This window comes from Brachionichthys hirsutus, chromosome 8 (genome assembly GCF_040956055.1).
Source record: "Brachionichthys hirsutus isolate HB-005 chromosome 8, CSIRO-AGI_Bhir_v1, whole genome shotgun sequence".
In the NCBI taxonomy this organism is placed as follows: domain Eukaryota; kingdom Metazoa; phylum Chordata; class Actinopteri; order Lophiiformes; family Brachionichthyidae; genus Brachionichthys; species Brachionichthys hirsutus.
The window spans coordinates 14,717,994-14,732,377 of NC_090904.1; the positions used below are offsets into that span (position 1 = coordinate 14,717,994).

The following is a 14,384-nucleotide window of genomic DNA, read 5'->3' on the forward strand; positions in this document are numbered from 1 at the left end:
ACCACCACTACGTTCCCCTGTCCACACTGTACCAGAATAATTGGGTCCAGAATAGGCCTATATGCCCACCTGAAGACCCACAAGGACCAAGAAGGAGGACAGTCATGCTCGACTACGAGAGACCGCCGATGATGATGATACTGAAGTAGACCACATTTATGAAAGGCTGGAAACAACTACGCATTTCTTTTTACACTTCACATTCTAACAGCATCCTTTCATGCTTAGTTTCTACCCAGGCTGCTACTTCCTGTTTGGTGCTGGAGAGAGCCCACATATTGGCTGTTGACAATGCTCAAGTGATTGAACATTATTATTTGGATGAGGCATGATGCCAGAGGTCGAGTAGTGGCCTCCTTCAGCTGGTCATATTCATGCATCAGAGCCCGTCAGACGGGATAACGGAGCACTGAAAACGCAGCACCCGCCGACGGCCGGTCTTTCTAACAGCATGCTAACTGGGCTTAGCTGCTCTCATCTCGAGCCAGGCTCATACTATTGTAATGTAACGCAGTTGGGTATTTTCCAACTTGTTGCCTAATTACATAAAAATGAATGAACTGTTTGCCACAAAACCTAATGGAGGGGTGGGGCAGGGCCCAGGAAATTTATATCGAGGCGTTTGGCTTTGGCTCAGGTATGCACTCGCCAGAGTCCCGTTAAAACCCACAGCATTTCTGCCGCAGAGGACAAGTGAACCCCGAGAATAGGGTGATGGATAAAATGATTTTTCTTCTTAATGCGGTTCCCTTTGGTGGGTAAAAGCTTATCTATTGCTTCCCTTTGGACAACTACTTGACCTTTAGCCAACTCTATTCACACCTGGTTGAACCTTGAAATTGTTCCAGGGTTCTCTTTTATGTGACCCCTAAAAACTCAGGAGAAAGAGAGGCAGGTTAGATAAAAGAAAGGTTGGTAACCGTGCTGCAGGCTTCAGCATGCCTTTGCTTTAGTCCTCCCTTCTCCCAGACCCTCTTTAGCCCCCCTAACGCTTCATCTCGTCCATCTAGAACCAGTTGTGCACATTTTCTCACCATATTTATCTACATTTTCCTCTCATTTCTGTGCTGATAAAACGTTCTTTTACAAAACATTTCTAGTAGCTTCCCTGGCAGCCCATTCTCTGGCTGACCAGTCTCACATCTGAAGCCAAAACCCACATGGATGTACATCCAAAGCTGATAGTCTCATACAAAGAGAGCAACGCTACCTGAGACCCCAGGGTCAGGGCTGCTTCACCATCCACCAGATCACCTGCACTAGAGCAATGTTTCAGTGTTGATAATGTGTGTGCAGAAGCAAGGATTTTGCACCGTTTAATCCTCTATATTTATCTCTGATTCTATATCAAAGGGACAAGAAGTCAAAAAGAGAAAATAAATCCTAGACGCAGAGAAAGACAAATTTGTCTAAGCTCTTCGGCTTCCTCTTTTTCTGAGACCCCTAGAGCTCCAAAGGAAACAACGCAAATTACACACACAGACACTTTCCTGGCAGGAAAATAATCCAGAGACGGACAGCAAGAGAGGACACTTTAGTGCGACGGGCCACTGCAATCACAAAAAACATCACCAGCTGTGTCTCAACAGATCTTTGGACCGCAAACTGCTCCATTGGGAGGAAGGAAAATTCACCACACGAAAGGCAGAGGCACAGGATGGGAAGCCTGCTGCCTCCACCTTATCTGATGCTGCGGCTGAGAGTGTGTTAGCGAGGACCTTACGCTATTCTCAAACACCAGCTTTATGAGCATCGCTTCAATGGATGTGTTTTTACCTTGAGGAACTTGTAAAGCAGGAAAGTGAACCAGTTGGTGAGCATCTTCTCAGCAACTGACTCCGTCCTGAGTGAGAGACAGAGAGAGATGAAAGGGAAGGGTTAGGGCAGTGGTTCTCAAATGGTGGGGCGCGGTGCGATGTCAGGGGGGGGCGCCTGTGACCGCGGAGAAAATGTTCTTTTGCCTTACGAGTGTAAAGTGTAATTGCACATCCACTCCAGTAGTTGGCAGTGGCGCCCTGATTGTCAGAGTGCGCGCAGGGAGGATTAGCAGAAGAAGAGCGGTCGTAAACAATCTACGGTGGAGAAGAAGAAAGACCTGGCTTCCTAATTTTCTGTTGCAGACTAAAAAAAAATGGTAATAAAGTTATTCTTTGTTGTAAGTTGATCTATATTTCTTTCTTTTTCATATTTCTTTGTATGTTAATAAGGATACAAGAGTGTTTTTTTTTTTTTCGGGGGGGGGGGGGGGGGGGGCGCGACAGAAAATAATTGAGAAGCACTGGGTTAAGGGAGGGTCTCAGGAATAAAAGGTGCTTCAAACAAAAAGCACAGAATTATCAATCATCGAACCCTAAAACAAATACCCCCCCCCCCCCCCCAACATTCACACGAAACAAATTTACTTGGCAAAACAAACCCCTCAATTTCTCTCATTGTTTCACACACTGTCCTTCCTTCACGTTTGCCCCCCCCCCCCTCCAAGCAAACCCACTCATCTCCATTAAAAATACAGCAATCAGTATAAATTGGCAACTTCTTGTGTTAATCACAAATCTGCCATGTAATTAGTGGGACCTCTGCATGCACAGACTCTCGACAGACACATGTGAACAACCAGCAAATGAAATAGCAATTAAAAGGCATTGTAATTACAGACTTATCGTTTCTAATTTGTTAACCAGCTGAAGGGGAGACCAGCGCTAAGGCGAGGAGAGCGTGGAAAAGCAGGGCCGTCCTCCAGCCTCCTCGATTTCCATCATACCTTCCTTTTCTCAGTCAAGAAGAAATGGGGGGGGGGGGCTACTGGGTTGTCTAACTGGGCCACATCCTTAAACATCTAGAGAATATTAGTCTCTGACACCAGATGCAAACAAGCGGTGAACAAAATATATCATCTTTTCACGATTTTAATGATAGTAGAATAGTAATAAATGGAAATAAAGAAAACATAGGGAACTAACCCAGCTTCCTGTAATTCATACATTTTTCTTTTAGGCCATGGAAAGGGTTTTTGCCTGCAATACATAAATCAAATCAAATGCTCCTAGTGCAAGTGTTATGTCACCGTAGGGGCTGGAAATCCAAATGGAGGCAGAATATTAATACTTGCTGCCGTTCTGTAGATTCGTCTGTATATGTCCAACATTAAAAACGTGCTCGTTTTATCTACTGCAGCTAAAGGAGTGAAAGCGGGCAGCATGTGTAATAACTGCTGAGCTTATTAATGCCAGCTCCTGAGGCTAGTGTAGTTAGCAGGGACAGCGTGTTGTGACCATACGCCCCAAGTGGGGTTTGGAAAAGGCTTCACACAGCCACATTGGCTGAGAGTCATTTATTTGATTAGATTTTTAATTAAATATCTCTCAGAGGAGAAGGAGAAAAATAACATAACTTTTTTTTTTATCATTTAATGTCTAATTCCAATTTATTTGGAGACAGGCCATTTCTCTAATTGTGTCTTTCCTTAAATACGTATATCTTTTCCTGCCTGAACATCGGCAATAGCTCATTTTTCCTCCTCTTTTCTCCTTCCACTAATCTAATCTCCCACCATATTGCACCTTTCTGCCATCCCATTTTATCCCCTCCATATGTTCCTCTTTCCATCAATTTGACTCCAATCCAAGTCTCGCTCTAGATATGCTGCCCTAGCTTTCTGTCAATCACCATTTCCCTCCCTCCTTTCTCTCCATTCACCTTCTCTTAGCTCATCTTCCCCTTCCTCCCTGGATCGTCACACCATACCATACCTTGTAAATCTTTCTCTCGTCCCTTTCCGGTCCCTCTCTACCTTACTTACCAGCTCTGCTGGGACTGTGTGACCAGTCAGGGGTGTAATCCTCTGACAGGGACAGGGCTGAGCGATGGAGACGAGGTAACTTCGCATAGGCCTCTAAAAGCTACAGTCCCCGCCCGCTGCCTTCACAGCTTCAGCCCCGAGAGGAAGAATTACTGGCTTGGCGCTCTCACAGAGCATCAATCTCGTGTTTCTCATTTGGCGTCTTTTTTGATCTACTCCAGTGCCGTGGTGGGCATCACAACCAGCGCAGCTTATTAAATGCACGGACGATGATGACCAATGAACAAAACCGTTTTTCTCCAGCTTGAAAGCTTTGAAGGTCTCTGCGCCTTTCACAAAGGTTCCACTACTTACAGCACAGTAGTAAGTGAAACACCAGGATGTAGCCTTGAACTTGAACCCACAGTGGGGAAACTCTCTGCATTAGTGACATGTTGTTCTTCCTTTAGGCCCTCCCTGTTTTCTCACCTTCGGAGCAACAGCTTCGGGTGGTTCTTGCTCTCCAGGTTTTTGTCTATGAGGTCAGACAGAAGCTGTTTGAGAACGCCCGTGGCATACTCCATCTCCCCCTGCAGTGCCGTCATGATGAGGGAGGCGACGTTGCCCCTGTCCCGCATGGAGAAGGACCGCTGCGCTTCCAAGGTGCGGATGAAGGTCAGCAGGAAGTGCTTTTTAGTCAGCAGCTGTCCAAACAATGTCAGGGACTTCTCCACGTTAGCAGGGACCTGGAATGGAAGGCATGGAGGTGATGATGATGATGAGTGTGAGGACAGGATGGTGGGTGGAAGAAAGGCAGTCATGAGATGGACATGAAGAGATAACAGTGAAAGAGAGGCATGGATGAAGGGAGGTAGATTCAGTATTAGCGGTAAAGAGAAGAGGGAGATTAGGAGGAATAAAAACTTGAAAGGATGTTTGAGAAACTCTAAATATATTTATCTTACATAAAGAAAACAAAAATCAGCTTCTAAAGACATCCACGAAAGAAACCTTTCAAGGTTTTACAACCATTATCATCCACATCCCCCGCCACCTTCTCTCTCTTTACCCCTCCCAAAGCGATGGCCAGGTGCCCCCCATTCTGAGGGAGAGAAGGTTTGAAGTGAGAATGTGAGAATGCGAGCTTCATGCTGTAATAAGAAATTGATCTGCCTGCTAGTGCGCCACTGTGGCCTGTGATTGCCTGGGCCATACAAATGAAAATCCAATGTCACACTACACTATTCCTTTGGAGTACAGCTGATGATGGCGCGTCAGATACCGGATATCTATGAGCCCATTTTCAGCCCCCCCTCAAATCTAACATGCGTGTCACTAGGAATGCAAGAGTGCATATTTTAATGTCATGTTGTGTGTGACAGTCTAATGTGTACAGATGGGTGTTCGGTGTCCACACAGCCACTATGGAGGGTAGAGCGGCTGCTACTCCAGGAGGGGATATCAGTGGTGCCAAGACTTGGCAGAGCCCACTCCCCAAAAAGAGACAGAGAGGAAAGAGCACCGGTGCCAGAGCGCAGACAGGCCACACCTGACCCGAACGTGACCGATCTTCTCATCTTAGCGACATTAGGTCACCCACTCAAACTTCCAATAAATTGAACTGTTTTTCTCTCAGCATGGAATTTACCTCTCAGTTGTTCAGACAGAATAAACTTAAAAGTAACAATTTAAGATTATTAGGATCCATTTTGAATGTTTGTTTAAAACGTTTTGAATTCCTAACACAAACACTCTTTAATAATGGCGTACACACGGAACACCTATCAGTCATTTAGTGTGCGGTTGTGTGTAATGCGGCGCGCACTCTACTGACCCGTACCTCCATCTCCTTGAGCACAGGATGGTCTTCTATTCCAGGGAAGAGCACCCTCATGGCGTAGGTGCGGTAGTCCAGGAAGGGGATTCCAGCACCGTCCAGCTCCTGGGTGAGCTCATGGATGTCCGTCTGCAGCTCTGCGAAGGCTGCAAAAAGGAAAAGAGCAAGGCTAAGAATACATCCCGAAGTTTTCAAATTACACCCATCTGAAGATTAAAACTAAATGAAAAACACATTTTCATTTAGTCCTCCCATCATACACACAGCTCAATTCAGATGGATTTTTTTTTCAGTTTGTAAATCATTTAATGACTGAGACAGTTTTGCTCCTTTCATTCCAAACCAACTATCACGTCTGTAGGTGGAGAGACGAGCTCTAATTGGCCGAGCCATTTTCTCGGGGAATATCTGTTTAGAGTGGAATGTAGGTCACAACAATATTATCAAATGAGAAGCATTTTGTTTCCAATATAAAACCTAAATATACAATTTTAAAATATAAAAATGACCAACAGGATATAAAAAATGGCACGATGGCTTGTGTCACGCTTTCCCTCTACTCTTTCTTTATCACCCTCGTTCTTCTCCTCAAAGTGAAATCTTGAGGTCAGCTGCTCCATGCCTCCATCTTTGTTGTGCCATCCATCTCTCTGTAGCTCTAATCCGTCTCCTCCTTTCTACCCAGCCCTGTGTCTACGCTCCATTTCTTTTCTTTCATCCATCAGTAAAGTCAATATTTGTATATAAATTTCCGTTTGCTGCTGCCGGACCATTTCTTTCTTTACTTCTATATTTCAATAGCTTCCAAATTCACTCCTTCTTTCCCCTTGTTGGCTATTAATCTTTTTTACTTAGCATCATCTTCCTCCCTCTATTTTATGAAAATATTTACATAAGATTTCCTTCTTTATCTTCTCTCCCTCTCTCTCCATCCATCTCTTCTTCCGTGTCCACCTTTCCTGCTCTTAGATGTTTTCTGCGTTATTTGTCTCCCTCAGTAAGCCCCCGTCCCGCCATCCATCCTGTTGTAATCCTGCAGGCAGCGGTGACAGCGGAGGACAGACAGGGTCAGGGCCCCCGGATCCACCGCCACACACTGCCAGTGACCGTGTGGTGTGTGTGATCGCAGGTTCAAGTAAAAGAGCAGCAACGTGAAGGCTTGAGGTTCAGACGTGTGGAAATGTGGACACTTTTAGAAACATCAAGTCATCTTAGCCATCACCCATAATTAACTGCGCCTGTTGCCGTCTTGGTTTTAATGCGCCACCAATGTAGCTGCGAGGCTCGCTCGATGCCCGAAGCTGACGTGAAACCAGCTTCGAGGAAAACCGGCTCATGTTCCAGGTATGGACCGTGTCTGACAAAGCATCAAGGATAATCATAAAATGTCGCCTTTCCTGGAACCCTGGAGTGACATCACGTGCCGTTGTCACCAATGTTTAGATTGTTCTTCATGTTAGCACTGCAGGATCATTTTGAGAGTAAAAAGAATGAGACATAGCAAAGCAAATATAGAAAATCCTGTTTGAATGACCATTGTTATCGGCACTTCCTCTCTTCCAGCCCACCCCCCTCTCTGCAGTAACAGCTCTCACTGGAGCCAAATGAATATATGCTAATGTGCTGGTGATGAGGCCTCTCTTCTCCATCTCCCCCCACCACACACTTTCATGTATTCTATGCCGCTTCCCCACCTTTGTGCCCTGCATCTATCTAACCCCCATCTCTCCCTCGGTGTGGATGGTGGTGAGGCCAGCCAGGCAGCTCTCTCCTGGGGTGGAGGGCTAACATCTGGTGGCTGGCTCAGATCAAAGCGGTCCTCTGGAAACACACAAACCACTGCCACCTAACAGCAGGGAGTCTGTTTGCAGGAGGAGGGAGGGAGAAATAGCAAGCGGAGTAGATACCAGAGAGAAATGGGTAGGACTACTGAGCAGGAGTTTTCAAGCCCCATGAAAATCGCCCCAGCAATTTAAAGACAGATTTAATGTGGATTAGTTAGCGTGACATTCTTCTCATGACCAAACTTACCTTCCTTGCACTCGAGGGCTACTCTGGACTCCAGGTTATCCATCTGGAGCTGCAGCCGTTTGAGGGTGCGGTCAGCATCTCGTGACTTCCTTTTATAAGCAATCAGCACGGCGATAATGACCAGCAGGAGCAGGCCACCGCCTCCTCCGATACCGATGATGGCGGGCAAAGTGAGAAGGCTGTCTGAGTAGATCTGCAAGGTGCCTGGGGAGTATTCAAAGCCTCCAACACGCACCTAGGAGACAGACATTCACGAGGTTACACTCTCTTCTTTGTGTGTCAGGTGGAGAGACACGACAGAAATGGACACGGAAAATTAACGAAAATGTTCCACAGAGATTTAAAGGCTGCAACCCGTCGTAGCCGTGACAACGGATGATACTGTCCAAGAGGAGTAGAAAGAGACACTTTCCTCTCGGTAGACATCGTGGGTGAGACCGCAGAAACTGCCTTACACTCGCTTTCCGGTATGTCGTTAAAACACACGTCGTAAACAGACGAACCAGTGTGGTCGTGAAAAGAATATCGATGAAGACGAGATGAGCGGCGATGATAAAAGCGGACGATGTCTGTATTAATGTCTAGTCAGCGTAATGAGGAAACACGAAGACCAGCATCATTTTAACTCACAGTGACTTTGTGCTCTCCAGTCAGGTTGGGCCATTCACACAGCAGCTGGCTCTCAGACAGCGTAAGAACGCAGGGCGTCTCCCCAATCAACACCGTGTAGTTGAGCTTAGAGTTTCCTGGAGCTGAAGGAATGAGGTTGCGGCCCTGGAAACAGACACGCACGTTATTTACAGTCCAAGACTGCGCAAAGGAATTCACTCTTATGTGATTAATGGTGCTGTGAAAAATCCTTTTGATCTGTTGGCAGGTATCCGTGAAGAGTGCAAGGTACTGAAAATGGCAGGTAACTATGGCAACTGCTGCCAGATAAAATCTCTCATAAGAAAGTGACCAAGCCTCGAGGTCAGCTGTCCGCAAACAAACACGTGCTGCTGGAACACTGGTCATCGCGCACACACCTACACACTGGTGTGCTAGCACAGGGTTTTACTGCAGGGTACAAAGAAGCCTGTTCTGGTCTTTCTAGGAAATTGTTCTGTTAAAAATGCAATAAACGTTATTAAATTAGCCAATCAACAATTAGATTATTTGGACCTAGACCTGATGGTAATTTCCTCTCTACTCTTTTACCGACTGCATCTTATCTTAACATCTACATTTTCAGCAATTATTTACAGGAAAGATGTTTCTGTCTTTACACAAAGCAACAGAGCAATCGGAGCTTTTCATTACAGAATTAAAGTTACAGGAGACAGAGGAGGAGTTCGCCTCGTTTCCTAAAACAACATCCTGACTGGCGATGAGAAAAACAGGCCTCAGTTTTTCATGAAGTTCTGTGACTTTTATGTTCTTCTTTTTCCCTTCGCAGGATCTGGGCTTCCAGCGTGTGAAATTAAACTAGAAAATCTGATACTAGAGAATATACTAGAAAAGCCCAATCAAGCACATGAGAATTTTCACAGATCTTCACAAAGTCTTTTTATAGCGCGGCTTGATGAACTATCTACTGTTCCGTATGTACCCATGTAGAGACGTATCCCATGCTCCCCTTTGGGAAGGGCCGAAACAGACAGCAAGGCTGGGTTGGGCAACGCCTTCATTAGCCTTTGTGAATGCTCTATAGAGCCCTGGAGGTAGCATACAAAGCCATGAAGCTATCTGATGAAAATCTGAGCCGGTGGATCCACTTTATGAGCATATCTTCAAGTGTTCTCTTGATTTATCATTTTTTTTCCCCCGAAGGAGGGCATTTTAGAAGCAATTTGTTTTTTCTGTAAAGGTCTCAAAACCCCAGTCAGACAGCAGGAAAAGAAGATTGTCCAACATCTTTCAGGATTTAGGTACAAAGAAATAAAGTTTAAGCTGAATAAAAATGCTCAAAGATGAGGAAGGATGGATTTACTCACTATTTAGAACAAATTATTTTAAATGGCTTCCAGATCTTATCAATTGTGTTGGATGCTGACTGGGAGGTCACTGCAGCAGTTTCTAAAATAACTATTTGAGATACTAAGACCTTATATTGCGGACCAACACTCGACATATCTGCTGTCTGCTATTGGAGTTGAACTATGTGCCGTCCTTCAGCTGACCATTTGTAAAGACATTTCCTCCACGTTTTTACAAAATAACCTTCCATAAAAATCCATCAAAGTGTGGGCTGCTATTTCAAAGAGACCTTGCACTAGAAACAAAATAAACAGAGTGACGAAAGAAAGAAGAAATGAGTGAAAATATAAGACAAAGAAGAAGCTAAGAGCACGCCAGAAAGACCCAGACAAACCTTAGACAAGGGGGTAATTCTGTTTGCCCCCTTTGGACGGGGGGCATAATTGAAAATCAAAAGAGAATTGTAAATGGAGAAGCAATGCAAAATAAGGTCGGGTGGAGACATGGCTAAAACAGATCCATTCTAAAAGCGTGGTCACTTACCTTGAGGATGAGTGGTGAGCTGGGCTTCAGCTCCAGCATGCCTGAGGGGCTCAGAGGTTCGAACACTGGGTTGGGGTAGTAGCTGAAAGTCTCATTTACCACCAGCACAGACCGCACATCATCCATGACAAAGCCAATCTCATCTGGACCGCTGCCTGCCTCTGAGAAGCCTTTGTCAGATCCGGCCACAGACGGCGCCAGACACACCATCACGGTGTTGTTAAGAACGGTGCAGTTCTGGAAAGGGGAAGATATCCAGAGAAACGAAGGAGAGAAGGAGGGGAGCAGGAACTCATTAATACTACACATACAAGGCAAAACAAAAATACATACATCCCAGTCTCACACATTAAACAGCATCTTGTACAAAACCTCCATGAATAGCAACTGATAAATACAAATACAAAACTAAAGCAAGTCGCAAGCAACATAATCAATCACAGATCGAGAAACAAAACAAGCAAAACATGTAAGTATCAATCTGTTGAGCTTCTTCCTTAACAACTATCTGCATATCCAGCAGCAGGCAGTTCTGACAAACGTTTTCCCAATTGTCTGGGATCTATGTTTGCTTACATTTATTTTCTCTTCCTAGTGGGATGGCAGACAGCCTCTCTCGTGGAAGAATATTAACAGCAGCTCAGTTCATTTCAAGAAGACCAGCACCCTTGGCAGTAAGTAAGGTACAGAATCAGGTACTACAAAGGTTTTCCCACTATGTTCTGAATCGGAATCCTTTTTAGATACACCATCTATCAACATTTCCTTTCACTTCCCTTCCAGAGGTCTTGCTTATATCAGCAAGACAAAAAAACAAAAACACGTTTTGCACATTTTACAGCATCATGGCTCTGAAATAAAAACGTCTGGGTGCTAAACTCTCCGACCTGCAATCATGACTTCTCATTTAATGACAATATTTAATGCATTATGAAACGTAAAAGAATCTGAGCGTGGAGACCCAAGAAATCCTACATCAAACAAGAATGGGAAAACATTCCACTTTCCTCCATTCTCAGAAACTCAGAGAGCGTTGCTAAAAGAAAAAGTGATGCAATACGGTGGTAAACATGACCCTGTCTCGACTTTTAGAAATATAAAAAATATGGGGTTTCAGTTCTTTACAAATCATTGCACACTGCATTCATTGGCATTCAAAACAGCATTCCACTCTTTTGGAAAAAGACTGTAGCTTATTGATAGTGTTTGCACTGTTGGAAAGAATCAGAATTGGTGTTCATAATGTTAAAAAAAACAACTAATGTTATCTAAACCTCAACATACATGACTGCTGAAACAGGGTCATGAGATATGACATGCTTTAAGTCTTGATAATGAATAGGATGGTGTAATAAATAAATCAGTGTTAAGTCGCTTTCCCACCAGAGCAGTTTGGTCCGCTTTAAACGGACCAGAGTTTGCTTCCTCGGATAGTCCGCTTCATTTTGGCAGGTGCGAAAGCTCATCCGAACTCTGGTGCGGACCAAACAAGTGAACTCTGGTCCGCCTGAAAATGTGGGTCTCGGTTCGCTTGGAAGTGAACCCTGGTTTGGTTCGTATGCGCTTTAGAAATCACAGTGTGAAAGCAGAACCGAAACAATCAAACCAAGTCCGCTCGGTCAGGTGTGAAAATGACTTTAGTATCATCCAACAAAATCAGTGAGCAAACAGGGTGCAAAGGCACACAGTCACAGGACAACAATGTGTTTATAAGTCAATAAAAGCATTAACCAGGTGGCACAAAGGAAGAAGACGGGCTATTTTTACTTTCCACTAAGAATGGGTGAAAGGTTAGCTCAGCCCTGTGGTGCTAGGTGAAGAGAGAGGGATTTGCCAAAGCCACTTTATTGCTGGTTGACATTTCAAAGGTTAAACTGCTAAAAGGAAATTCAACATCAAAAACAAACAGAAAATGGGCCCCTGGCTGGTTGACCGATAGGTCAAGTGTGTGCGTATATGTCCCACGAGTGTGTTTATTGCCTAAAAATCAGTTTTTCCACAGGGAAAAAGAGCAGAGAGAAAGAGGAAGCAACCTGTCTGCATTGGTCTCGTTCCATTTCACCTGCCAAATAAAATCACTTTTCTTTGTTCTGTCAATAAAACCTGTGTACGGCTGTCTGGACCCGGCCACTTACATTCTCTGACTTGGCAGCTCCATACTTGGCTCTCATTTTGGGCTCCATGATGGTGGCCAGATTGGTTCCAGTAATGGTCAGCATAGTTCCTCCACTAAAAAGAAAGACAACAAAACTTACCGTAGAGGAAAATACAAATACGAAATAAATAATAATAAAAAAAGTAATTCTGTGCTCGCATGTGTGCTACATATTCATGGAAGTGCACATTTCACTTTTTCTTGCAATATATGCCCTAAAAGCATTTCCTATTCAGCAGAGATGCATTTTAATAATACATAGTTCTCTGTGGGAGCCAAGAGGGCCCTCCAGTTGGCGATTTCCCTTTAGCGCTCACTCCTGCCGCAGCCCTTTGCCTGCTTATTTATGGAAGCCCGTTTTCAGATAATGATACTAACACTAAAACCATTGCAAGAATGTTAAAAGCTTCTTTAAACCAATATGGAGGCTGGAGGGGAGAATAAGTGAATATGTAGTGTTGCTACCGTGAGCCAAATCTTTTGGCCTCTTTACACTCTTAAAAGATGGTGACAGATGATGAAGTGGTGAAGAGGGTGGCCTGACAGCTGAGCCAATGTGCTTTACATCAGGATATGGCATTGCTAGAGGAATAACAGAAAACAATGGTCCCAACAAAAGCGCCACCAAAGTGGACATGGCGACAAAATAGCTGGCCCAGAGAGCCTCACACCTCCTCCTCGAGGAGCACTGAGCGAAACATCAAACACAGGCCGTATGCCTAGGTTTTTATCCCCCGGAGGCTGAAGGAAGCGCTTTCATTCTCAGCGTCCCATCCCACCCCATTCCAAATAAGATTTCTCATCTGTTCACACCTCTTTTGTGTGAGGAGAGACTGTCTGACTATTTAATGTGGCTCCCACTTTCACCTCAACCATCTGTGATCTCTGAGCGGCGGACCGTTACTGTCTGAGCAGACGATGCGTCCAGCGGAGTAACCTGTGGTCCAACGTCCCAGGTGAGTCTGCCAAATAGACGAAGGTGACGAGCAACACAGTTCTGATGCACAACTTGTGCAAGTAATTATTTTCTACTTTTTGGGATCCATCCATTATTTGAATAAATACTTGTGTTTGTATTTAATGAAGCAATCAACAGTGCATGTGTTGGCTTCATTTCTGAGCTGGGGAGGAAAGGAGTTTTTAGGTCATGCTACTGAACCCATTAGTAGTTGAAGATTTTTTTTTCTCTCCACAGCACAGCTTGTGTTTGCTCAGGAAATCTTCCTGTGGCTATGTAGTCTCATTTCAATAAGTCAAGTAATATTTAAAGATACATCTCTGCTGCAGCTCATCAACTTGCAACGTGGTGCTTCAGGAGGCTGCTTCACTTCCTGCATTCAAACATTTACTTTTGAAACATAAAGATAAACAGAATAAATAATGTGGCTTTGAAAAACAGGATGAGAGTGAAAATAGGGAGGAATATTTAAGCAATGTTTTTCTTCAAGGCCAAACTGTGGAGTATGGCAGCAGAATAATTTGTTCATCAGCCTTTACACGGAGCTCGTATTTCAATCCTTATTTAGGAGAAACTAAAGTATCTCACACCGATTAATAATGTATTGATGCATCTGTGTCTGTTGTACAGATTGTACGAGACAATGACAGCTCGTGAAGACAGACACTATAAAAAAAGACTTTTTGACTGGTCCCACCTGGCGATGCTCCAGTCGGGCTCGATCTTGAGGATGGTGGGATCGTCGGTGTAGTTGAACTTGACCTCGGGGTTCCTCAGTTCGGCCGAGTTAATGTCCACCATGACCGGGGTGGCGCCTGGGGCTTGTGCCGCCGGGGTGACGCACACAATCTCCTTGTTGCTCCGCCTGGAGGAGCAGGAGATGATGGGAGGACCGGAGACAGAAACAAAGAGCGGCGTTACTTATAGTGGTCGCTGGTGTGTGTGACCTCTATGAGGATCCTGATAGGAAGTCCCAGGATTACGAACGGATAGGAGATGGAGTGAAACAAAGGAAATCTCACTTCTTCACACACACAATGAACACAAAATAATCATGCAGTCAACCACAAGTCCAACATCTTTCAGTCTGTCCTGCTGTGGTTTCATCAGACCGAATCACAGT

The 14,384-nt window shown here is 44.6% G+C and overlaps 1 protein-coding gene across 1 annotated transcript in view; it reads right to left on the bottom strand.

The window, feature by feature from the left end:
• plxna1b (plexin A1b) overlaps positions 1–14,384 on the bottom strand; it is a 119,147-nt gene that overhangs the window by 8,801 nt on the left and 95,962 nt on the right. The window contains exons 15-22 of the mRNA XM_068742625.1: positions 13,959–14,126; positions 12,284–12,377; positions 10,149–10,385; positions 8,277–8,420; positions 7,647–7,881; positions 5,619–5,761; positions 4,268–4,524; positions 1,777–1,843 (exon numbers count right to left, since the gene is read on the bottom strand). Coding sequence (XP_068598726.1) covers positions 1,777–1,843; positions 4,268–4,524; positions 5,619–5,761; positions 7,647–7,881; positions 8,277–8,420; positions 10,149–10,385; positions 12,284–12,377; positions 13,959–14,126 — 1,345 coding nt within the window. The remainder of the gene's footprint in view (positions 1–1,776; positions 1,844–4,267; positions 4,525–5,618; positions 5,762–7,646; positions 7,882–8,276; positions 8,421–10,148; positions 10,386–12,283; positions 12,378–13,958; positions 14,127–14,384) is intronic.